General features: G+C 49.8%; 1 protein-coding gene across 1 annotated transcript in view; it reads left to right on the forward strand.

The window, feature by feature from the left end:
• The first annotated feature begins 3372 nt into the window (after nt 1-3372).
• LOC129047196 (uncharacterized) overlaps nt 3373-26624 on the forward strand; it is a 155029-nt gene continuing 131777 nt past the window's right edge. Inside the window, exons 1-8 of the mRNA XM_054534755.2 lie at nt 3373-3676; nt 7322-7375; nt 8699-8859; nt 12123-12193; nt 14794-14959; nt 15038-15172; nt 16473-16653; nt 22138-22277. Of these exons, the coding sequence (XP_054390730.1) occupies nt 3610-3676; nt 7322-7375; nt 8699-8859; nt 12123-12193; nt 14794-14959; nt 15038-15172; nt 16473-16653; nt 22138-22277 (975 nt within the window). The 5' untranslated portion in view covers nt 3373-3609. The remainder of the gene's footprint in view (nt 3677-7321; nt 7376-8698; nt 8860-12122; nt 12194-14793; nt 14960-15037; nt 15173-16472; nt 16654-22137; nt 22278-26624) is intronic.

The following is a 26624-nucleotide window of genomic DNA, read 5'->3' on the forward strand; positions in this document are numbered from 1 at the left end:
ACAGCTGGTCATCAGAATGGCCTGGAGGGAGGGCCCAACCCTAGGGAGTCTGATTGTCCTGGTCTGGAATGGGCCTGGGAATCTGCATTTGTAGCCAGTACCCGCTGTGATTGATGTTGCTGCATTGATGAGAAACCATCGCATTGAGGATTGCAAGGTTTCTGCTCAGGCTCCTGGCTTTGAATGGGGGAGGAATTCAGGCCTGTGGTCAGAGACTTGAGTCTCCTGGGGGAGAAGATGGAGAAAGAAAGTGATGGACCAAAGCTGCCAGAGCTAACAGAGCAGGGACTCTGGAGCCAGATGGGGTTAAAATCCTCCTGAGCTGTGTGACTTAGGGCAAGTGTCTTAACCTGTCTGTATCAGTTTTCTCATCTGTACCATGGGATGATCTAGTTCACCTTGCAGGGGTTTTGCAGGAGGAGTTGATTGAATGAGTTAATATACAAGGAATGCTTTGCCTAGTCTGATAGTTTCCTAACAACAATGCCATCTATTCTTTGAGATCCAGGGAAATGTCTCCTTTGTAAACTGCTTCCACGATTTCCTGCCACGATAACTGTTCCTTTCTCTGAGTGAGGTCTCTCCGTGGTGTGCTGAAAATCTTCTGCCTGGGTATCTCATTTCCCCACTGGCCTCCAAGCCAGCACCCGCCCCTGCCTGCCGGGATGCTTTTCCTCACAGCATTTAGCAGCCACACCAGAACTCATCGTAGTCCCCAAGCAGCTGTGAGCTGAAGGGTCTTTTAGGTCTCTATCCTCGTGGGTCAGGGGCTCCTGAACCCTGCTAGAGAAAATGCTTGAGCTGGGGGCCAGGCGCAGTGGCTCATGCCTGTAACCCCAGCACTTTGGGAGGCCGAGGCGGGTGGATCACCTGAGGCCAGGAGTTCGAGACCAGCCTGGTCAACACAGTGAAACCCCGTCTCTACTAAAAATACAAAAAATTAGCCAGACGTGGTGGCACATGCCTGTAGTCCCAGCTACTTGGGAGGCTGAGGCAGGAAAATCGCTTTGAACTTGAGAGGTGGTGGTTGCAGTGAGCCGAGGTTGCACCATTGCACTCTAGCCTGGGCAACAAGAGTGAAACTCCGTCTCAAAAAAAGAAAATAAAGGAAAATGCTTGAGCTTCGGAAAAGGGAGGTGGAATCATTGATTTCAAAATATGAAAAGAAAATGGGCCAAGTCTAAAAGCATACATGATTAAGTTTTCATAAAACATGGTGTGCCAACCAGTCAACTGTGTCTTAATTTGACTCTAAGAAAATTCCATTAAAAGTACATTTAACTGTCCATCAGGAGATAAATGGCCACACAGAAAGTGGTCTGTCCTTTCAGTGCATTATTCAGCCACAGAAAGGAATGACATACTATTTCACGTTACGTGGCTAAGCCCCAAAACTGTCATGCTGAGTGAAAGAAGCCAGACAAAGGCCACCTACTAAACCATTCCATTTATGTGAAATATCCAGAATAGACAAATCCATAAGGACAGAAAGCAGATCAGTGGTGGCCAAGGACTGGGGTCAGAGGCACCAGAAGTGATTGTTTACTAGGTATGGGATTTCTTTTTGCAGTGAGGACATTATGAAATTGGTTGTGGTAATGATTGCCAAACTGCCTGACTATCTTAAAAACCATTATTTTTTTGAAATGGAGTCTCACTCTGTTGCCCAGGCTGGAGTACAATGGCACAATCTCGGCTCACTGCAACCTCTGCCTCCCGGGTTCAAGCAATTCTCCCGCCTCAGCTTCCCAAGTAGCTGGGATTACAGATGCCCGCCACCATGCCCAGCTAATTTTTTGTACTTTTAGTAGAGACGGGTTTTCACCACGTTGGCCAGGCTGGTCTTGAACTCCTGGCCTCAAGTGATCCACTCGCCTCACCCTCCCAAAGTGCTGGGATTATAGGCACATGCCACCATGCCCGGCTAATTTTTGTATTTTTAGTAGAGACAAGGTTTCACCATGTTGGCCAGGCTGGTCTTAAACTCCTGGTCTTGTGATCCACCCACCTCGGCCTCCCAAAGTGCTGGGATTACAGGCGTGAGCCACCGCGCCAGTTGAGTTTTGTGTTTTAAATGGGAGAATTGAGCCAAGTAGACCCAGCTACTTGGGAGGCTGAGGTGGCAGGATCACTTAGAGCCCAGGAGGTTGAGGCTGCAGTGAGCTATGATCACACCACTGCACTCTAGCGTGGGCAACAGAGTGAGATCCTGTCTTTAAAAACAAAACAAAAACAAAAACAAAAACAAAAACACACCTTGAAAACCAAAAGTTGTGGGTGGAGGTGAGTTTGAGGGAGAGAGGCAGAGATGTGGGAACTAGAATGAACGCTGAGCAGGTGTGAGCAGACCCCTGGCCTCCCGAATTACTTCCTTGTCTTCTTGGGAGGCCTTGAATCTGGAGCTTTGAAAAACCCACTGCTGCTGGGATAAGAGCCATTTCCAAAGGTCTTGCTAAGCCAGGCCTCCCACTGGCTTTTCCTAACCTGAGTACTGGGAAAGACAAATTCAATGTCAGACTACACAACTAGGCAGTAGTGATGGTTGTACAATGTCATGAGTGGACACGACGCCACTCAACCAAATACTTTAAAGTGGTTAAAATGGGCCGGGTGCCATGGCTCATGCCTATAATTTTAGCACTTTGGGAGGCTGAGGTGGGTGAATCGCTCGAGCCCAGGAGTTTGAGACCAGCCTGGGTAACATAGTGAAACTCCGTCTCTACAAAAAATACAAGAATTAGGTGGGCGTGGTGGCACAGTGCCTGTAGTCCCAGCTACTTGGGAGGCTGAGGCAAGAGGATTGCTTGAGTCCGGGAGGTGGAGGCTGCAGTGAGCCACGACCACACCACTGTACTCCAGCCTTGGTGATAGATTGAGACCTTGTTGTTGTTATTGTCTGTTGAGACGGAATCTAGCTCTGTTGCCCAGGCTGGAGTGCAGTGGCGTGATCTTGGCTCACTGCAACCTCTGCCTCCCGGGTTCAAGTGATTCTCCTGCCTCAGCCTCCTGAGTAGCTGGGATTATAGGTGCTCGCCACCATGCCCAGATAATTTTTAAATTTTTAGTAGAGATGGGGTCTCACTGTGTTGGCCAGGCTGGTCTCAAACTCCTGACCTCGTGATCTGCCCGCCTCGACCTCCCAAAGTGCTGGGATTACAAGCGTGAGCCACCATGCCCAACTGAGACCCTGTCTTTTAAAGTAAATGAAATGGTTAAAATGGTCAATTTTATGTTTTTAAAATATAATTATACTGCAATTAAAAAGCAACAACCACTACACCGTCTTGCATTCTGCCCTGAGATCTCTGTTTACAAGGCTAGAAGAGTAGTCAAGCTCCTTTTTTTTTCCCTTCTAGGCTTTTTTTCCCCTCATTGGTCAGGAGCCCCCTCCCCTCCTCTCTGTCGGGTGGGGTGCTAATAACTTTATTGGAGGTTTCTGATTGGCTGGATCTCTGTTCTGAATGCCCCCCCACCTCCCCTTCTACCCTCCTCGGCTGGGAGAGTGGGTTAAAGCTGAGCCCTCCTCTTTGGGGAAAAAGATTCCTTTCAGGACCACGCTGAGCTGCTCTGGAGCCTGAGGCTGGTGGCACGGGGCTGGCCCAGGAAGTGATGCCGGCCCCCGTGGGACTCCTCGGTCTGGTCCTGCTCTGGCCGCTGATGGCAGTGACTGCGGAGAGTAAGTAAAACTGCTGCGCATTCCTGGTCCTGTCTGGAGTGAAGCAAGGGGCAGCCCAGATGCACCTGGGACTGCACTTTTGCAGCCAGATGCCTGTTGACCTGCCTTTCCACTGCCAGCTTTTGTTTTGCTTTTCATGGGGAAGAGGAGGGAGAGGTGACAGGTGAATCCTCATCTCTCACTCACATGCTCCACTAGCATCCTCTGGAAACTCAGACAAGGCAGGGGTTGGGGAGCTGCAGAGACCAGATCTGAAGCCCTGAGTGAGAAAATGCTGCCTTCTGGACCCACTGAGCTTGAGCCCAGGAGGTCGAGGCTACAGTGAGCCGAGATCACGCCACTGCGCTCCAACCTGGGCGACAGAGTGAGACCTTGTCTCAGCAACCAAAAAAAGCAAGTAATCTTAATTTTCCTAGTACCCACACATACAAATTTTTAAAAAGGCAGGTGAAATTAATAACATTTTGCTTAACCCAATATATCCAATATATAATTAGAAAATGTAATCAATAGGAAGTATTAATGAGATTTATTTCCCATTCAACATTCAACGTGTATTTTATACTTACGACATATTTCATTTCGGATGCTAAATTTTCATTGCAAATACTTGATCTGTCTAGAGTTCTTAAAACATAGAGATGAGAAAGTAGGTTTATTTACTGTGCTAAGTTGTTTCAAACATATTTGAAACTTTTCTTTCTTTAAAAAATATTTTTTGTAGAGACGGGGTTTTACCATATTGCCCAGGCTCGTCTCAAACTCAAGTGATCCTCCCAAAGTGCTGGGATTATAGGCATGAGCAACTGCACCCTGCTGAAAGTCTTCTAATAAGTGAATTGAGTATTGGTTTTTTGTTTAATTAAAATTAAATGAAAAGTTTCTCTGTAACCAGTAACATTTCAGATGCTTCATAGCCACATACTGGACAGCACAGGCCAGATTGTGGGGTCTTCTATTTGTTGTAAATGATGTAATTGTTCTGATATTTGGACTTTTTTTCAGCATATAACACTGCCTGGCATGCTATAGGTACTTGGTAAATTGTGTTGGTTTCGTGAAAGAATGCACACTGATCAGAACTGACAGCTGAGAAAGCTGAAATGGGACTTGATTTCATTTGCTGGCTAGAGATGACACTCATTTCAGTCCAATTTCAGATCTCTTCCTAGAAGTGAGTAGGATCTGATTGAAGAATTTATTACTTCCAGTGTGCAGCATTTTCCCATCCTTGGTTAATCTGTTATGAATTTATCATGACATGAACTTGATTTTTCTGAAATTTAAAAAATATTTTAAATGTGTTTAAGCGTTCAGGAAATGGAAGGGGTACAGGCTTAATTCAAGCACAATGCTCTCAGAGCTCAGCTCACTTCTGCAGGTCATGGTGGATGGAGGCTGGTGGGCCAGGCTGCTTTGTAGCCTAGCTGAGCAGTAAAGCAGATGCAGGGATTGTCTGTTGAGCAAACAAGCAGGATGCTGGGCTTGTGCACAATCGAGAACGTAATGATTATGCACACATATGTTTAATTTGGCGCCCAGTGTCCAAGTGATCAAAGAGTTGAAGGAAAGTTGGAAGGGAAATTGATTGGGTTGAATGTCTTTGAAATGTGGTTTTATCTGTTGATATTCTACTTGAATGCTAAGAGGATTTTGTTAGATGTGCCAAAATATTTAGGGGAGAAAAACCCTGCCAGATATCCTACCATGTCCTATTGTTTTAAAGGGTGTAAACAAAATAGTATATAATGCACCCTGCCCCCACCCCTCCCTCCCCATTTTGGGGAAATGATTTGTTTTTCTTTTTCTTTTTTCTTTTGAGACAAGGTCTTACTCTGCTACCCAGGCTGGAGTACAGTGGTGCGATCTCGGCTCACTGCAATCTCCACCTGTCGGCTCAAGCAATTCTCCCACCTCCCACGAGTAGCTGGGACCACAGGTGTGCACCACCACGCCCGGCTAATTTTTGTATTTTTTATAGAAAGGGGGTTTCGCCATACTGGCCAGGCTGGTCTCGAACTCCTGAGCTCAAGTCATCTACCCACCTCAGCTTCCCAAAGTACTGGGATTACAGGCATGAGCCACTGCACCCAGGCACAGTGTGTTTTTTGAGGGATTAAACAGGTCAGCAAGTGTAGCAATGACCAGTCGAGGTGCAGCAGGGTGGTTTTGAGGATGGAAGTGGTATTATTGAAATGCCATCCTATGGAAATGGCTGCAGATGAATGTCTGCTTAAAGCACCGGAGGGCACGAGTGATGCCTTGGAAAGATCCTGCAAGTGGCTGGCAGGAAGGGGAAACAAGGCTTGAAAGTAGGTGGCAGTGGAAGGGCTGGGTGGCTGGAGGGAGGGAGGGAGGGGTGCTGGCCTTCCCAGGGAGGGAGCTCCGGGAATCCCTGGCAGTTTCCTTAGCAGCTTGAGCTGGGGGCCGAGGGGCCACCTCACCACATCTGCTCATGCCCTGGTTGTCCTCTGCCCCTTTGATGGTGGGAGAAGGGAGACACTCAACAGGGAGCGGCACCAGCTCCTGCTATTTCCTGCAGCAGCCTCTTGGTCTTGCTGGTGTTCCATTCATTACTCATTTGCTCACTTACTCTCTGATTCATTCAGGATGAGGGTATGGCTGGGGACTCTGCAGCCAGAGTGCCTGGGTTCAAATCCTGAGTGTCTACCGTTAACCAGCTGTGTGCACCTGGGCAAGTCACTTGGATGGATAGGAGACAGGAGAGGGTGGGTGGGTGGGTGGATGGATAGGAGGGAGAGTGGGTGAGTGGGTGGATGGATGGATAACAGCGGGGAGTGGGTGGGTGGGTGGATGGATGGATAGGAGGGGGAGAGGGTGAGTGGGTAGATGGATAGGAGGGGGAATGGGTGAGTAGGTGGATGGATGGATAGGAGAGGGTAGTGGGTGGGTGGATGGATGGATTGGGGGGTTAGGGGGTGGATGGATGGATAGGAGGTGGGAGTGATGGGTGAATGGATGGATAGGAGGGGGGCTGGGGGTGGGTGGATGGATGGATAGGAGGGGGAGTGGGTGAATGGATGCGTAGGAGGGGGCTTGGGGGTGGGTGTATGGGAGGGGTGTGGGCAGTGGGTAGATAGATGGATAGGAGAGGGGAGCGGGTGGGTGGATGCATAGGAGGGGAATTGGGGGTGGGTGGATAGGAGTGGGGGTGGGGGTGGTTGGATGGATGGATGGATGGATAGGAGCAGGGAGCAGGTGGATGGATGGATGGGTAGGAGCAGGGAGCAGGTGGGTGGAAGGATGGGAGTGGGGATGGGTAGATGGATTGATGGATGGGAGGAATGGAGACCTGCATTTGTTGATGGAATTGGCAGAGCTTGCTGACATATTGGACTCAGGTAGTGATGAGGGATGTGGAAGCACGAATGATTGGCAGCTTGAGCTATCAGGGATGATGGTGCCAGTACCCAAGATGGACAAGAGCAAATTGGACAAAGGGTAGGGCAATCACTTCCAGTCTTTGTGGCTCTCCCTCCCCTGAGGACATTTTGCAAAGTCTGGGGAGAGCTGGCATTATCATTTCTCATCTTCTTCCTGGAGTAAGGTCAGTGGCCCATAGCGTGGGGCTATCGTATGCCTCTTTCTGGCCTCACCCTGCTTCCATCTGATTTGCGATTTCAGAAATTCCAGATTCGCAGGTGGGGCAGGCGGCCTCCTGCATGACTGCGTGCACAGGTGAGTGATTCTCTCAGGACGCCTGATCACACCTCTGGTGACCAGGAGCCTGAGCCCAGTACAGGGCCCGATGGTGGTGAAGCTGTAAGATGGGATTAGAGACAGCCCCAGAGGGCCCTGGCTATGCTCCCAAAGATACCAGTTGGGAGGACCAAGGCCAGTTCTGCAAAGGTCACCCACAGAGTTAGAGAAACGAATAGCAAGCTCAGAGTAAAATGCCTTAAGCCATCCCAGCCCCCAAGGCTTCCTCCTCATACCTGTGGGCCCCAGGTGGAATAAATGTCTTTGGCCAGGTGATGCCATTTGCATTTTGGAGGGGAGCAGATGAAAGAGCCTTGGGAACAAATTCTTTGGAAAGAGAGAAGGATCTTAGGAATATGAGGTGTGGTTCTGTCTCAAGGAAATTGACGTGAAAATGTCAGTTCAATCACAAGCCATGGGGAGGGGTGAGATGTTATAATTAGGTTTCATGCTTGATTCCCTGGCCTCAATAGAAGGTTAGAGATTTGGCTCGATAATTATAGACCTCTCTGTTCCCTAAATTGGCTCTTCCCCAGAGCAGTTACTCTCCTCACCCCCAGATTCCCCAAGGCTGGCCAGCTTTACAGCTTTGTCTTCTATAAAGATCAGAATAACAACACACCCTACCCGCCCCACCCCCCCACCCCACTGCCAGCCCCACTTGATATCCATCAAGGTGACAGGTGAGTAGTCAGACTCCCAAGGGTGGAATCCCAGCAGGGGATTGCCTAAGTTAGTTAACCTCTCTGAGCCTCAGTTTCTTCCTCTGTAAAATGGAGAAAAAAGAGTACTCACCTCAAAGTTGGTTATGAAGCTTAACTGAGTTACTGTAGATGAATGCTTCTCAACTGGGGTGATTGTGGCCCTCCCTCCCCTGGGGACATTTTGCAAAGTCTGGGGATATTTTTGGTTGTCACAACTGGGCTGTGTTACTGGCATCTTGTGGGTAAAGGTCAGGGATGCTGCTAAATTTCCTGACAACACACAGGACAGCCCTCACAAACAGAATTCTCTGGCCCCAACTATTAATAGCACCCAGGCAGAGAAACCTTGATATTAGAAGAAGACCTGGCCCATGATGACACTGGCTAGCACTTATTGAGCACTTACTGTTATTATCTTTATTTTCTTTTTCACCCTTATGAGGGTATGCAGCTACCCAACCTTTCCCCAGGCTGGGGACAGGCAGCTCAGGGCCCAGATGGGGAGAGAGAGGTGTGAGCAAGGATGCCTGGAGGTGGAGTTGGGATCCCAGAGGGCTGCAGGTTCAAGGTGACATTGCTCTCTCTCTCTGCCCTCCAGGGTCAGCTGGGCCCCACCTCCCTGTGGGCACCAGATACACCTATCACTTTTCCACCAACACCAGCACCAGCCTGCAGGACATCCCGGTGGAGGGGAGTGGTCTTGGCTTCCAAGGCTTGGCTGTCCTTGATGTGCTTGGCCCCTGCCAGATGGCTTTATGGGTGAGTGTCTTTGGGTAACCGGGAGATCACGTTGATGCTGGGAAGGACTAGGAGGAAGCCACAGCCCCTCATCTCCAATTTCCAATTTGCTTAATCAACAGAGGAGCTTTCTGAGGAATCTTATATTTGGCAAGTGAGGACCCTTGAGAGGAATGTGGGAAAATGGTGCAATTTTGGTTGTAAGAGGTGCCACAGAGGGCCCAATGGAGGAATAGCAGAGGTTAAGGAAGGAATATTTTTAGGGCAGGTTGGGGGAGTTCCTTGGAGTGAGAAGAGCCATAGAACGGAGACATACTGTGCCCTAGGGGTGGACTGAGAGCCTAGGTCTCAGTCTGCAAGTCCAAGGGTGTGTGCAAAGTCAAACCAAGTCAAGCCTTTGGACAAAGGAATAGACTGGGTGGAAGTCTATTCCCAGGAAGGCCTGCCCTGTGGACACTGGCCTTGCAGTGCCTGGGTCCACAGGCTCAGGTTATAGGCAAACACTAAGGGTCAGTGGTGTTAGTCCTGGGTTAAGGCAGAATTATGAGCTAGGCCCACTTGGTGGTTGCAGATTTCTTTTCATTGAGATTTTCTGGAAACTCCTCAATGTTCTTGCAAGCAGAAGTGCTTGCTCATTTGCCTCTGTCCCATTTCTGATAACCCTCATATTTTTCCTGGATAAACCCTCTCAACCCACATAAAAGGCCTTTTGGTTTCTGTTGGAGTCTCATCTCATATTGGGATGCATTTTTGTACTGGCTGGAGCGCTTGCTAACAAGAGTTTCTCAAAACTGTTTTGTTGTATTTTCATGTAGACCACAGGATGAGGTCTTTCATGGAGTGGCCCTGAGGTGCCTCTGAATTCTTAAAGTGTCCAATATGTCAGAGCTGCTGCTTTATTAGTCTTCGTCATCCTTTCACACCCTTCAAAACACTTGTGGTTGTTTTTATCTGCAGGGTCAGTTTTCATAAAGCAAATTGTGTTCTGTTGCAGTTTTATTTATTTGTTTGCTTTAAGCACTTAAGAAAAGCTGCCAATGTCAAATGTTGGCTAGGATATAAAGAACTGGTGTATTTCAAAGATTCTAGGTGAAAATGGAAATTTTCTCGCCCCTTGGGAGGTTAATTAATATATTTTTGGAGAAAAAAGTGTAAAAATCACAAGTCTTCAGAACAAGGAATTTTCATAAACCAAACACCTATGTAGTGATCACCAGAGCCTCCTTCATACTTCCTCTTGGTCACTTCTCCCAAGGGTACAACTTTTTTTTTTTGAGATGGAATCTCACTCTGTCGTCCAGGCTGGAGTTGCAATAGCACAATCTCAGCTCACTGGAACCTCCGCCTCCCCAGTTTAAGCAATTCTCCTGCGTGAGCCTCCTGAGTAGCTGAGATTACTGGTGGTGCGCGGTGTGCTCCATCACGCCTGGCTAATTTTTGTACTTTTAGTAGAGATGGGATTTTACCATGTTGGCCAGGCTGGACTTGAACTCCTGACTTCAAGTGATTTGCCCACCTCGGCCTACCAAAGTGCTGGGATTACAGGCGTGAACCACTGTGCCCAGCCTTCCTTTTTCATTTCTACCACCATAGATGAGTTTTGCCTGTCTTTCAACTTCTCTCTAATGGAATTGTACAGGATGTTTTCCTTTGTGTCTGGTTTATTTTTATTTTTATTTTTTTACTGTGATTAAAATATAATATGGAATACACCATTTCAACCATCTTAAGTTTATAATTCAGTGGCATTAAGTACTTTCACATCGTTGCACAACCATCACCACCCTCCATCTCTAGAACTTTTTCATCATCCTAAACAGAAGCTCTGTGTACATTGAACAGTAACTTCCAATTCCCACTCTGCAGACTCTGGTCACCTCTCTTCTGCTTTCTGTCTCTATGAACTTGCTGTTTTTAGGTACCTCATATAAGTGGAGTCACATAGGCTGGGCGCAGTGGCTCACGCCTGTAATCCCAGCACATTCGGAGGCCGAGGCGGGCGGATCACCTGAGGTCTGGAGTTCGAGACCAGCCTGACCAACATGGAGAAACCCTGTCTCTACTAAATATACAAAATTAGCCAGGCGTGGTAGTGCATGCCTGTAATCCCAGCTACTCAGGAGGCTGAGGCAGGAGAATGGCTTGAACCCGGGAGGTGGAGGTTGCTGTGAGCCGAGATCGCGCCATTGCACTTCAGCCCGGGCAACAAGAGCGAAACTCCGTCTCAAAAAAAATAAATAAATAAAAATAAGTGGCGTCACATAATATGTGACCTTTTGTGTCTGGCTTCTTTCACTTAACATTTTCAAGGTTCCTCTCTATTGTAGGATGTAGCAGAACTTCGTCCTTTAAAAAATTATTTTTTATTTATTTTAAAAAATGGAGATGGGGTTCCACCATGTTAGCCAGGCTGGTCTCAAAGTCCTGACCTCAAGTGATCCGCCTGCCTTGCCCTCCCAAAGTGCTGGGATTACAGGTGTGAGCCACCGTGCCCGGCCATAATCTATCAAAATTTTTTTTGTTTTTTTTTTTTTTGGAGTGCAGTGGCGTGATTTTGGCTCACTGCACCCACCACCTCCCCAGCTCAAGCGATTCTCCTGCCTTGGCCTCCTGAGTTGTTGGGATTATAGGTGCCCGCCACCACACCCAGCTAATTTTTGTATTTTTAGTAGAGATGGCATTTCACCATGTCGGCCAGTCTGGTCTCAAACTCCTGACCCCAAGTGATCCACCTGCCTCAGCCTCCCGAAGTGCTGGGATTACAGGTGTGAGCCACCGTGACTGGCTCTATTAAATTTAAACAGTGAAATCAGTTATTTTAGGGAGGATATTTTCCATTTTTAGAAAGTCTGCCTTCTTTTGCAACCCCCGCCGCCCCCCCCCCCACCCTCCACTCACCCTGCCACACACACCCCATGGTGACGCTGGGATATCCCAAGTCTTCATCATGGGCAAAGCCTTTGTCTGCTCTACGATGTAGCGTATTCCTGTTGGTACTGCATAGTCCTATGAATCCCTCAACCAAACTTCCAGTGTCTTTTTGGGCAAAATGAGAACTTTCCAGACATTTAGCAGGGAGCTGTAGGTACTTGACTATTTCAGTGAGACATTCAGCCTTCACCACCCAGGCTTTGTACCTGGTCAAGGGAGGGGTCTCTCTGCCTTGCCCCCAACATGGATTCATGTATCCTGCTGGGCCCTAGAACTGCTTTGTGGGTGGGATGCTGGCGAGGTCCTGGGGTATCCCAGGAGAGGTCACCAACTCACGGTGCTTTGTGCTTCAGCTGCAAGACTTCCAGGTGACATCCATCCTGGGGGCCAAGGTGGAGCTTCTGAAGGAGTCGGAGAGCCTGAGGTAAGACACTTGGCCATGGGGCTGGGACCTGCTCACGATAGGGCTGGAGGTGTGAGTCCTCTGCTGTCTTTCAAGAGCTGTCGGGCTCTGGGTGCACTGAATTAGATTAGGACAATTGGTTAGGGTGACCTCTCTGTAGCAAAGAGATGCCATCTTGGACTGAAGTTCAAAGAAGTTTCTATATTTGTTTTGACCTCGTCAAGCACCGATGAAGACCGCTGGGGGGCTGCCTTCATGTAGAAGCCTTGGGTGACTCCAGATAGCCGCAGGTGCTCTTCTCTTACCTGGTGGGAGGAACTCATCCCGTAGTTCTGCCTGTCACCCCCAGCATGTCCAGATTTCACATCTGCCGATCACCCCTTGGGCATCGTTGTTGAATGTGTTCTGGAAGACTCCAGCTAATGGGACTGTCGGGGCCATGGAGGTCTGCCTTTTCCCCTCCCCCACTCTGCCGAGATCCCATCCTCTCCCACCCCAAGCTAAGCCCCTCTTTTGTGACCCAGCCAAGGCTGGGATTCTCCCTGTGGCTTGTTTCCCAGGCCTCCCTGACAGCGGCCTCGGTGGCCTCAAAGCTCAGAGCGACCGCCAGCCTGAAGACAACCCCTTCTCTGCAGATTCCTCTTCCATTTTTATTGCAAATTCATTTGTTAAGAAATAAAGCCTTTGTCTAGGGATACCAGGATGGGGGATGCTGCTGAGAGACAGACAGATCCTCACTGAAAGGCAAGGGGAGGGTCTCCTCCAAGGGGACTATTGTCCCCCAGCTCCTCATCAGAAATGCTAAGTCGGTGGGGCCAGGGGTTGTCACTTCCTGGAGGCTAGACTGACAATTGCTATTCTGGGAGTGGTGGGCACCATTAGCATTACTCTCCATCAAGGTCTGAGACCCAAGGGACTGCCTTAGGAAGACCCCCAGGCTTTAGTTGGAGCTGGAGAGTGACTGCTGCCCCCCTGGAAGGTAGAAGTGGTGACATATCTGTTCCCCAGGGTTTTGTCTTGCTAGCCTGTAGGGTCTGGGGACTTGGCGGTTTCCCCTTCGTCTTGAAGGATCTCTGCCTTCCAACTCCATGCGGGGAAGGAGGACTTCATCACCTCTCACTTCCTACCTTCCCCATCCCTTCACTCTGCAGATACCAGACCCAGGCACCTTTCTGCCAGGGGAAGGGCAGGCGGGAGGAGCACTGGGCTGAATTCTGGTGCCAGCTCCTTCCCTGACTTGCTGTGTAATATCCCCCAAGAAGGCCCCCGTCTCGGGACTTCATTTCCTTGTCTCAACAATAACAGTCTCAAGTCACTCCCAGTTCAGGGTTTCTGCAGCCTGTGACTCCAGAGCCAGCCTGCTTGGGTTCAAATCCCAGCTGGAGCCCCGAGCAAGACGCTGCATTGCTCTGAGCCTGTTTCCTCATCTGGAATGTGGGTGGAGGGATGATAATTACCTCCCTGGTGGGATCTGTAGGGAGGGAAAGACTCCCTCTACCTTCCTGGGTTCAATAGCTGTGTCTAGAAATAAACTGACATTAGGAGAAGAGGTAGATAGATTTTTTTATACACACAGGGGCATCGTGGAATGAAAGAGTGAAGGCTCCCCAGAGTGGTGAGACTTGGGAGCTTATACACCATTTTCATGGGGAAAGGGGAGGAGGGAGGGAGGCAAGTTAGAGGGGAGTAGATGGTTTCTAGGAAAGAGGAAGGGACCCTTGGAAGAAGAGATAGGAGATGTGCTAGTGTGGGATAAAGTTTGTCTGGGTGTGGTGTCAACTTGCACCATCCTCTCTTAGGATGAGAGCTGCTCTCCCCAGGTGGATGAAACTCCCTGGAGGGCATTGATGACAATTACGTTCCTTTTGGAGGATCTGTCTTTAGGCAGAAGAGGGGAGTTCAGAGAAAGCCTCTCCCCATATTTGCTGTTTCTCAACAAATACAGTCTGGTTCAAAATAGACAAGAGGCTGGGGTGTGGTGGCTTACGCCTGTAATCCCAGTGCTTTGGAGGCTGAGGCTGGAGGATTGCTTGAGCCCAGGAGTTTGAGATCAGCCTGGGCAACGTAGCAGGAATCTATCTCTACAAAAAGTTTAAAAATTAGCTGGGCATGGTGGCCGCATGTCTGTGGTCCCAGCCACTCAGGAGGCTGAGGCAGAAGGATCATTTCAGCCTACAGGGTTGAGGCTGCAGTGAGCTATGATCGCACCACCGTACTCCAGCCTGGGCAACAGAGTGAGACTGGTCCACAAAAAAGCCAATATTCCCAAGTGGCATATTTTGGGGTGGCACATCCAGAACGCCTTCAGCTCCTTGGGATTAAGTGAGGCGTTTTGGAATGCAGGCAGCTCTTGTCATCCTTTTATTCTTTGACACTTGTCTCACACACCTGTCCATTTGTCCCAGGAGTGAAAAGGCTGGGGTGGCTCAGAGCAGAGTTGGCTGCCCCATAGCCCAGCTGCAGAGGGAAGAAAGGCTATCTGGTGGGGGGATGTGGGGTTCCCTGGGAGCTTCCCATGGGGGCTGGCCTGCAAGAAGGCAGGGATGCTGTGGCCTCTGGCAGTCTGCAAGTGGCCTGGGGCACTGGAGGGTCCCGCTTGACCCCTGTCCACCCTCCTGCAGTGCCGTCCTGGGCCGTAACCCACTCCGCTTCATCCTGCACTCTGGGCGTGTGGCCCACCTGTGTCCCCATCCCACTGAGCCACGCTGGGTGCTGAACGTGAAGCGTGCTGTGCTGAGCCTCCTGCAGGGCCACCCAGGGGCCCACAGCCCCAAGACCCTTGATGAGGTGAGGCCAGGAGACGGGAGGGGGGTGGGGGGTAGAGGTGGCCAGAAGGCTGACCTGTCCCCCACCCTGTCTGCCCAGGTGGACATCCTGGGCCGATGTCCCACCACATACCAGCGCCATGGGGACTGGCTACACAAGACAAAGGACCTGGCACGGTGCTCCCTGCGCAGGGGACGCTCATCGCTGCATTCTCAGGCTCTGCCTGGAGTGGCTGTAAGTGCTGGACTGGGCTGGGCTGGGCCTAGCCCCTGACTGCTACTCTCCCAGACCCTCCTCCTCTTCTTCCTCTTCCTCCTCCTCCTCCCTTTTCCTCCTCCCTCCTCCTCCCTTTTCCTCCTCCCTCCTCCTTCTTTTCCTCCTCCCTCCTCCTCCCTTTTCCTCTTCCTCCCTCCTCCCTCCTCAGCTCTTCCTTTCCTCTCCTCCAATTCCTTCTCTTCTTGGTCCTCCTTCCTTTACCTCCTCTCCTCCAATTCCTTCTCTTCTTGGTCCTTCTTCCTTTACCTCCTCTCCTCCCTTCCCCTTCCCCTTCCCCTCCCTTCTCCTCTGTCCTTCAAGAAATTTTATTTTCTGTCTGTATGTATGTATGTATCTATTTCCTTAGAGACAGAGTCCCACTCTGTCACCCAGGCTGGAGTGCAGCGGTGTGATCAGGGCTCAGTGCAGCCTTCAACTCCTGGCCTCAAGCGATCCTCCCGTCTCAGCCTCTTGAGAGTAGCTGGGACTACAGGCACAAGGCACCATTCCTGGTTAATTATTTTTTTTCTGGATTTTTAGTAGAGATGGTGTCTTGCTATGGTGTCCAGGCTGATCTTGAACTCCTGAGCTCAAGTGATCCTCCTGCCTCAGCCTCCCAAGTAGCTGGGACTACAGGCACACGCCACTATGCCTGGTTAATTTTTTAAAAAATTTTTAGTAGAGATGATGTCTTGCTGTGTTGCCCAGGCTGATCTTGAACTTCTGAGCTCAAGCATTCCTGCCACCTTGGCTTCCCCAAGTGCTGGAACTGCGGAAGTGAGCCACCACGCCCGCCCCTCTGTCCTTTTCCCCAAGCCCTCCTCCCCACCTCTGTCTCCAGCTCCCTGAAGAGGCAAGTGCTTTGTAAATACCAAACATCTGCAGGAGGATGAGAAGTGATCATTGTTCGTGTTGACTTATTATCAAAAGTCTCAGCATCTGAGAGGTGGAGGTGGGCCTCTGCTGATTCGAATGTTTTCATACTGAGGCTTTATCATTCCTCTCCTGGGGGTCTCTCTCTGCTAGACTTTCTTGTTTCCCCTCGTCCTTGTGATCTCTGGTATGCCTTTGCCTGGGCTGATGTTGCCACAATCCAGGCGAGCCAGGGGTGGGTGACGCTGGGATGCACCCCTCAGGGTCTCCTCCCCAGACTCGCTGAGTGAGGGTTGGGGGTCTACAGCTCTGATGTGTCCCTCGTCCCTCCTCCCCTTGGTCCCAGCTGGGTCCTGTGGATGGCTAGATCCTGGCCTGAGCTGTCTCTTCCCCTCTTGGTCCACAGCCCAGCCTGGCCTCCCGCCTGACCTGCATCCAGAGCTTCCGGGCCGGAGTGCTGAGGGAGGCCTCCTGCACAGAGCTGGACACCGCAGGGCCACTGTCTGCAAAGGCAAGCGCTGTGCAGATGCGGACCCTCTCCTCACTCAGCCTGCTGCACGAGGTGCCCCAAGATCCAGCGGGCACAGGTGACCTCAGCCTTCCCTGGTGGCCGCCCCCTGGCCGTGGTGTGAGGGGGTCTGGCCAGAGGGGCCCAAGCAGGCCCAGGCTCCATTCCTCTGTCCCGGCCTGGACACCTCTGACCTATTTCTGAAAATGGTCATCATCAGGAGAGTTAGCCACTTCTGGAAGGTTCTCCAGGCTCTTTCTGCAGGCTCAGATCAGAAGGCCCTGGCTTGGTTGAGTCCCTTTTCCCTGGGATGTCCTTGGTGAAGATGGAATCTTCTGTTTCTCAATCTTAAATTCAGTGACCCCTCAGTCTGCCCATTTTAGGGGCAAACTGACTCAGGTTTCCTGATTTTCCAGAAAGTTCCTGCTAACACATAGCATTGCCTGGGACTTGGTGCCGTCCTACAATTTTGCACAGAAAGAAACAAGCGAGGCCTGTATCTGGGGGGAGGATTGCTTTTCCATGTTTGGAAACCAGTTGTCTTCCTGAATAATGAAATAAGAATGGTTATTCTTACTGCTGGGACTTTGGAAGGATTTACTGTGGGCCAGTTGCTGTGCTGAGCACTTTATGTGTATTTAATTTAATTTAATTCTCATCAAAACCCCATTAGGAAGGTAGTGTTATTAGTTAAATTTAAATAAAAATTTTGGCCGGATGTAGTGGCTCACGCCTATAATCCCAGCGGTTTGGGAGGCCGAGGTGGGTGGATAACTTGAGGTCAGGAGTTCGAGACCGGCCTGGCCAACATGGAGAAACCCCGTCTCTACTAAAAATGCAAAAAATAGCTGGAAATAGTGGTGGGCACCTGTGATCCCAGCTGCTCGGGAGGCTGAGGCCAGAGAATCGTTTGAACCCGAGAGGGGAAGGTTGCAGTGAGCCAAGATCACGCCACTGCCCTTCAGCCGGGGCGATAGAGTAAGACTCCATCTCAATAAATAAATAAATAAATAAATATTTATTTTTTATTTTTTATTTTTTTGGAGACACAGTCTCGTTCTGTTGCCCAGGCTGGAGAGCAGTGGTCTGATCATGGCTCACTGTAGTCTCAACCTCCCCAGGCACACACAGGTGATCCTCCCACCTCAGCCTGCCAGATAACTGGGGCTACAGGCGCACAGCACCATGCCTGGCTAATTTATTTTTATTTTTATTTTTTATTTTTTGTAGAGACGGGGTTTCACTACGTTGCCCAGGCTGGTCTCGAACTCCTGGGCTCAAATGATCCTTCCACCTCAGCCTCCCAAAGTGCTGGGATTACAGGTGTGAACTGTTGTGTCCCGCCAATTAAATTTTTCAGATAAGTGACCTGTGGCTCAAAGAGGTCAAATGACTTGTCCAAGGTCACACAGTGAGTGAGAGGCAGGGCTGGGACCTGAACCCCTGCCGTGTGTTCTGCAGCTCTGGCTGGTACTAGTGTTTGCCTTGGAGGGCAGGCTCCCAGCACCCCCTGGGGGAGAACCCACTAGAATGGGACCTTGGGATTTCTCCTACTTCGCTCTGTACCACGGGATGCCTTCTAGGATCCCAGCTTGGTCTGCCCTCCCCTCAGCTACAGAAACTAGCTGTGCCTGGGGGCATCCAGGCTTGCCAGGACCCAGTGGTGTCCCACTGAGTTGGATATTTCATTTTTCTTCCTCCTTTTTAACAGCTTTATTAAGAGAGAATTCACATACTATACAATTCACCATTTAAAGTGTACAGTTCAATGGTTTTTAGTATATTTAGAGTTGCACATCCATCATCACCACAATCAACTTTATTATTATTTTATTTTATATTTTGAGATGGAGGCTTGCTTTGTCGCCCAGGCTGGAGTGCAGTGGTATGATCTTGGCTCACTGCAACCTCCTCTCCCAGGTTCACGCAGTGCTCCTGCCTCAGCCTCCAAGCAGCTGGGATTATAGGTGCGCACCACCATGCCTGGCTAATTTTTGTATTTTTAGTAGAGACGGGGTTTCCCCATGTCGGCCAGGCTGGTCTCAAACTCCTGACCTCAGGTGTCCGATCTGCCTGCCTTGGCCTCCCAAAGTGCTGGGATTACAGGCGTGAGCCACCATGCCAGGCCCTTTTATTATTATTATTTTATTTATTATTTTTTGAGATGGAGTCTGGCTCTGTCGCCCAGGCTGGAGTGCGGTAGCGTGATCTCAGCTCACTGCAACCTCCTCCTTCCGGGCTCAAGCAATTCTCCTGCCTCAGCCTCCTGAGTAGCTGGGATTACAGGCATGTGCCACCATGCACAGCTAATTTTGTGATTTTAGTAGTGATGGGGTTTTACAACCAGAGTGGTCTCGAATTCCTGACTTCACGTGATCCGCCCACCTCGGCCTCCCAAAGTGCTGGGATTACAAACATGAGCCACCGTGCCCAGCCTTCAACTTAATTTAAGAGACAGTCTTGCTCTATCACCCAGGCTGGAATGTAATGGTGCCTTGACCGCCTGGGATCAAGGGATTCCCCCGACGTTAGCCTCCCCAGTACAGCTGTGCGCCACCATGTCTGGCTGTTTTTAAAAATTTTTTTGTAGGAACAGGGTCTTGCTATGTTGCCCAGGCTGGTCTCAAACTCCTGGTTTCAAGTGATCCTCCTGCTGCAGCCTCCCAAAGTGCCGGGATTACAGGTGTGAACCACTGTGCTCCACTTTAATCAACTTTAGAACATTGTCATCACCCTAAAAAGAAACCTTGTGCTCATTAGCCATCATCTTCCCAGACCCTGACAGCCACTCAACTACTTTCTGCCTCTAATTTTCCTGTTCTGGAATTTCATATAAATGGGGTCATAAAGTGTGCCCTTTTGTGTCTAGCTTCTTCACTCAGCACAGTGTTTAAGGTTCATCCATGTTGTGGCATGAATTGGAATTTTTTCTTTTTCATTGCTGAATAATATTCCATTGTACGGAGGAGTTTTTTCATATTTTCACTGTCATTCCCAGGAGGCTTTTGGAGTCGGAACTGGATTCAAGTTCTGACTCTATGTTGTATGACTTGGGCCAATAGCCTCTCTCTGTGCCTCAGTTTTCTTAGCTGTAAATATATGGGTAGGTCACCCCTTACCCCATAGGTTATGGTGAAAGTTACAGAAAATGGTCAGCTGGGCACGGTGGCTCAAGCCTCTAATCCCAGCACCTTGGGAGGCCAAAGTGAGCAGATTGCTTGAGCCCAGGAGTTTGAGACCAGTCTGGCAACATGATGAAACCCCGTCACTGTGAAAAATACAAAAAATTAGCCAGGCATGGTGGTGTGTGTCTGTAATTCCAGCTGCTTGAGAGTCTGAAGTGGGATGATCACCTGAGCCCAGAAGGTCGAGGCTGCAGTGAGCTGTGATCACGTCACTGCACTCCAGCCTGGGCGACAGAGTGAGACCCCTTCTGAAAAAAAAAAAAAAAGAAAGAAAGAAAATCGTCATTGCCTTTAGCTAAGCACCTGGCACGTGGCCTCTGTGAGCAGTGGTTCACATCATCCTGACCCCGTTCTTTAGGGCCTGATCCCAAAGGCATACTCAGAAATGAGCCTTTATCCCTCCTTGTAATTCCGCGCTGGGCTCAGATGGCCCTGGCTTGGCCATGTCCTCCTCCCTGGGTTGGAGTCATCTGGTTCCCAACTGTCGTGGGAGAATTCTCCTTAGGTTTGCAGATTCTTGGCAGGTCATCAGGAGTGTGTTTTCATTCATGCTTACCCGAAATGCTTGTCTGAGCACCTGTTGTGTGCTAAGCACTGCCAGGGCTCTGGGGACAGGCCTGTGATCATGGTCAACTCCATTCCTGTCACCCTGAGGCTGACACCCTCCTGGGAGGGGGAAACCATTGATGGGGAAAAAACCTAGTCAAGGTGGCTTGAGACTGTGATCCATGTCAGGAAAGAAATTAAACAGCTGCATGACAGCCAGTGACTTAGACAGGAGCGACAAAAGGGCCTCCCTGAGAAAGTAATGAAGGATAAGACAAGGTCAGCTTTGGGAAGATGCAGAAAAGAGCATTCAGGGAGGAAACAGGAAGTGCAAAGGCCCTGGGGCAGGCACGACCTCTGTGTGTCCCAGGCACCTGGGGGGCTAAGGAGAGGTCTGAGGATTCGATGGATGAATGTGTGCACCTGTGTGGAGCCAGACACACTGTGAGGGCGGGTGCCCAGGCCTGCAGGCAGCCAGATAGTGTTGGACAGCATCTAGAAGGCAAACGCCTTTGCTAAGCAGCGTTGAAGCTGAGGGAGGTGTGGACTGTGGATTCGAGGGTAGGTCTTTGGCTGAGGTTTGGGGGTCCGAGTGGGGCTCAGGAAAGGTTAACACCATGGCTGTGTGCAGAACAGAGGGCAGTTTCTGCCATCACCCATCTTTATTAGGAAGCAGTCACAGGACCGAATGCATGAGAGAGATTAATATTTATTGTTTTGACAAGGTGATGTGTGACATGGTACAAAAGGACACGGTTAAAATGAGTCCCCCCTCTCCAGAGACTGACTCCATTCCTGGCTTCCAGTATACTTTTCCAGACAAATTCTGTGTACCTACAGATACATAGGCAACTATGTCTGTTTGGGTGGTCTGGTTGTTTTGTTGTGTTTTGTTTTGTTGTGTTTTGTTTTTTTGAGACAGAGTCTCACTCTTGTCACCCAGGCTGGAGTGCAGTGGAGCGATCTCAGCTCACTGCAAACTTATAGCCTCCCAGGTTCAAGCAATTCTCCTGCCTTGGCCTCCCGTGTAGCTGGGATTACAGGTGCCTGCCACCACGCCCAGCTAAGTTGTGGTATTTTTAATAGAGACAGATTTCACCATGCTGGCCAGGCTGGTCTTGAACTCCTGACCTTGGCCTCCCAAAGTGCTGGGATTACAGCCTCTGTGCCAGGCACAGAGTGGTCTATTTTTATTTTTGCACCATACATTGTTCTGCATCTTGCCTTGGTCACTCGATGGCTTGGAGATCTTTACAAGGCAGGGCGTGTCCTGCTGACTTGTTTCTGTTAAAAGATACACAGGGTTGGCCCGGCGTGGTGGCTCACGCCTGTAATCCCACCACTTTGGGAGGCCGAGGTGGGTGGATCACAAGGTCAGGAGATTGAGACCATTCTGGCTAACATGGTGAAACCCCGTCTCTACTAAAAATACAAAAAAATTAGCCGGGCGTGGTGGCAGGTGCCTGTAGTCCCAGCTACTCGTGAACCCGGGAGGCGGAGCTTGCAGTGAGCCGAGATCGTGCCACTGCACTGCAGCCTGGGCACAGAGTGAGACTCCATTTCAAAAAAAAAAAAGGATACTCAGTGTTCCCTGGTGTGAGTGGGCCACAGTTTGTTTGCCCAGCCCCCGCTGGTGGGTACATAGGTGCTTCCCATCTTAGGCTGTTTGCAATGATGCTGCCATGATTTCCCTTGTAGACACCCCTCTTAACCTGTTGCCTGAAACATGCTGAAGGAAGCACTGGCGGGGGTGGGGGCGACTCCCAGAGGGCTTTCTAGCTCACTCTGGCCTTTCCCCATATGGTCATCCCATCCACCTCTTACCATCTCAGATCCAGATGATAGAGACGATGAAGACATGACCCCAAGCAGCCTGCTGTATGAGTGGGAGGAGCTACCATCCCAGGCCATGGTGGCCACTGCGGCCACATTAGTAAGGAGGCTGTGCCTGGCTCAGACCACTAGCTTGGAGGTAAGTGGCTTCTCCAGCCCCAGGCCAGAGACTTTCTTGGCCCTGAGTCTCTAGGACACCTTCCTCTTCCTGCCCATATCCTGGCCCATCCTCTCAGATATTTAATATCAGGGTTGTCAAGTATGGGTGGGTAGGTTGTGCACTGCACAACTGTGCCTGATTGCAGAAGAAAGGAAATCTAGATGGTGTATGCCAAGCCAGTGCCCCAGTCCAGGTTGGATGTGAGCACAGGGGAAGCCTTTTCTCTTCTGTCTGTCTAGGAGCACACAACAGTCCTGTTGACTCATAGTCTAACCTCCCAGGCCTAGCCACATCTGAGCCTCAGCATTGAGGACTTCCCACAACAAAGTTAGAGACACATGGCCAAGGCCTCCTCTGAAACTCCTGGCTGTTTCAAGTCAAGAGGTGGATGTGGCTTTGAGACTTATGGCCAGTTCGTTCCTTGGTGATCCTCAAGTATCTGAGGCCCTGAGGCTGCGCTGTGATGACGAGATTCTCCTCGCCACTTGTCTTGTTCTGAGAGAGGGCCCTGAACCCACATGTAAGATGGAAAGCACGAGAGAGATGGTTTAGCGTGGCATAGTCCCTGGGGAAGGAAAATGATGTGTCATTGGATTGAAGACTCGTCCAGATAATCTAGAATGATCATATCTCAAGATCCTTAACTTAATTACATCTGCAAAGACCCTTTTTCCAAATAAGGGAAATTTACAAGTCCTAGGGCTTAGGACATGGACATATCTTTTTGGGGGCCTCCATTCAATGCTCTACAATTTTTTTTTTTTTAGACAGGGTCTCATTCTGTTGCCCAGGCTGGAGTATAGTGGTGAAATCATGGCTCACTGAAGCCTTGACCTCCCCAGCTCAAGTGATCCTCCCACCTCTGCCTCCAGAGTACCTAGGACTGCAGGTGCATGCCACCACACCTAATTCTTGTGTTTTTTGTAGAGACGGGGTTTCGCAACGTTGCCCAGGCTGGTCTTGAACTTCTGGACACAAACAATCCTCCCACCTCAGCTTGCTAAGGTGTTGGGATTACAGGAGTGAGCCACTGCGCCCTGCCAAGGCTTTACAGTTTAATTGAGCACTTAGTGTACGCTCATACAATAAGCTCCAGGGCCTCACTTGCGTTATCTAATTTAATCATCTCAGTGAAATTCATATCATTGTGCCCATTTTACACATGAGGAAACTGAAGCTTGAAGAGTTTAGGAAATGTTCTTAAAGCCACACTGCTAGTAAGTGATAGAGCTGGGCTGTTAACCCAGGCAGCCTGGCCCAAAGCCGGGTAACTTCCTTTTCAATGCTGTAAGTAATTTTCAGTGCTGTTAAGTTTCTCACCCTGGGTGCTGTGGACACTAAGGGCTGGGTCATTCTTTGTGGAATGTGTGGGGGAGGCTGTCACGTGCAATGTGGGATGTTTAGCAGCATCTCTGGCCTCTCCTCACTAGATACCACCATCATCCCCACCTGCAGTCCGTGGCAACCAGATGGCCCTGGGGAGCACAGTTGTCACCAGTAGGGGACCGCTGCTCTGTGGCCTGTGCTCTAACCGTTGCACTGCTGAACCTCAGGGCTTGATGGGAAGACAGGACTGCATTCTTTGTCTGGCCCTAAGAGCACCCCTTACCACCTAACTGGACATTTCCCCTGGCAGGGGTGGCTCAGGGCAAGGGCTGCGGGCCTGGGTCTCCACTTGTGGATGCTGGCGGTGCTAGCCCCAGAGGGCACTGTGCGGCTGTCTTTTACTTACAGCATTGAAAAGGAAGTTACTGCCACCATGGAGGTCCCCCGGGCTGAGGGGTGAAATGCTGAGGACCCTGTTGCTAGGAATGGCTTTGCAGGGACACATCAGTGCACACCAAGCAGCTCCTGGGCCCCCGGGAGGGCTGAGGGCCTGCCTGGGTTGCCAGGGGGATAGACCTCATGAGCTTCGGCTTGAAATGCCTCTGCCCCTCCCCATTGATGGTGGGCAGGTGACAAGGTTTGTTTTTCAGTCTGGAAACAAAACCAGGACTCAGCACTCAATAGAAAGTAAACCCCCGAGTCGGGCCCTCCATAGAGAGGCCCCGGAGTTTCGATGTGGGGGGCAGAGAGTGGGATGGCCAAGGGCGTCCCTAAGGAACAAAGGAGGAGGAAGCAAGGGTGCACTGGGGATGGGAGGGGACAGACAGAGGGAGCCAGCAAGGCCAACTTCTCCAGGCTGCCAGGAAGGATGCCTGGGAGAAGGCATGGCTCATCACCAATCTTGGGTGTTCTGAGAACAAGGAGCTCGAGTTACAGGTGTTCATTAAGGGCTGACTGTGTACACTCACGAAATGGCATAGACAGTGGCAGAACAGGACTGGCTCATACTGGCTCAGAAGAGTAGGTGAGTAGATTTCCAGGTGTCCCGTAGGCTGCTTGTTAAACACTGCTGTTTTAAACATTAAGTTGTGGCCAGGCACAGTGGCTCATGCCTGTAATCCCAGCACTTTGGGAGGCTGAGGTGGGCAGATCACTTGAGGTCAGGAGTTCGAGACCAGCCTGGCCAACATGGTGAAACCCCGTCTCCACTAAAAATACAAAAATTAGCCAGGAGCCTGTAATCCCAGCTACTTCGGAGGCTGAGACAGAAGAATCGCTTGAACCTGGGAGGCGGAGGTTGCAGTGAGCCGAGATCGCTCCACTGCACTCCAGCCTGGGCAACAAGAGTGAGACTCCATCTCAAGATAAATAAATAAAATAAAATAAAATAAAGTTGTGTTAACATAGCTGACTAATGGGTACAAATACACTTCAGTAGAAGAAATCAGACTCTAATCCTCAACAGATTCCTATGATGGCTATAATTAACATTAATCCTACATTTAAAAATAGCTGGAAGAGAATAATTTGAACGTTTCTAACATAAAAAAAAGATAGTTAAGGTGATGGATATCGTAATTATCCTGATTTGATTAGATGAATGTATCAAATTATTCCACGGGTACCCTGAAAATATGTGCATCTAATGTGTATCAACAAGTAAATAGGCAGGGCGTGGTGGCTCACGCCTGTCATCCCAGCACTTTGGGAGGCTGAGGTGGGTGGATCACTTAAGCCCAGGGGTTTGAGAGCAGCCTGGGCAACACAGGGAGAGAGTCCATCTCTACAAAAAATAAGCCAAGCATGGGGGTACATGCCTGTGGTTCTGGCTACTTGGGAAGCTGAGGCAGGAGGTTGGCTTGAGCCTGGGAGGTTAAGGCTACAGGGAGCTGTGATCAAACCACTGCACTCCAGCCTAGGTGACAGAGTGAGACTGTTCTCCAAAAAAAAAGAAAAATTAAAAAATCAAATAAAATGAATTATATTAGAAACAAAGGTATTAAGTACTCCCAACCATGACTACCTGGTTATTTTACTACATTTTACTATTGTCTTTCCATTAGAGGTTAGTCATGTTTCTTGTAACCGTATGGTGGAAATATGACATGATGTGCTAAGGTGCATTTCTTCCCAGGTCTGTCCTTAGCAATTGCATGTTGGTAGCTTGAAATCGACCATGGTGGATGTATTTACACCATGGGAATCGGCAAATGCTACAAATCAAGACTTTTTTTTTTTTTTTTTTTTAAGCCATTGCATATAGGATGCTGGTTAAGAGTGGGGATTTAGGAACTGGTGCCCTGGGTTCAAGTCTCTGCTCTGCTACTGAGTAGCATGCAGCCACCGGAACCTGACTCAAACACTTTGAGTGTCAATTTCCTTCTCTGTCAGCTTAGACCAGTGCCTGGTACATAGTAAAGGCTCCTTACTAAGTAACTAGTGGTGTAGTTATTACTACTTTTTTTTTTTCCTTTTTTTTCTTCGAGACAGAGTCTTGCTCTGTCGCCCAGGCTGGAGCGCAGTGGTGCGATCCTGGCTCACTGTAACCTCTGCCTCCCAAGTTAAAGTGATTCTCCTGTCTCAGCCTCTTGAATACCTGGAATTACAGGCTCACACCACCATACCCAGCTAAGTTTTGTATTTTTGGCAGAGATGAGGTTTCACCATGTTGGCCAGGCTGGTCTCGAACTCCTGACCGCAAGTGATCCACCTGCCTCGACCTCCCAAAGTGCTGGGATTACAGGTGTGAGCCACTGCACCCAGCCTTATCACTATTATCATGTGTTATTGGTGGTGATGGGGGTGGCAGATTTCTTATCGACCTACATATCTGTCTTTTTTTTTTTTTTTTTTCTCTTGAGACGGAATCTCGCTCTGTTTGCTCAGGCTGGAGAGTGCAGTGGTGTGATCTCGGCTCACTGCAAACTCCACCTCCTGGTTCAAGTGATCTCTTGCCTCAGCCTCCTGAATAGCTGGGATTACAGGCATGCAACACCACGC

This window comes from Pongo abelii, chromosome 18 (genome assembly GCF_028885655.2).
Source record: "Pongo abelii isolate AG06213 chromosome 18, NHGRI_mPonAbe1-v2.0_pri, whole genome shotgun sequence".
NCBI lineage: Eukaryota > Metazoa > Chordata > Mammalia > Primates > Hominidae > Pongo > Pongo abelii.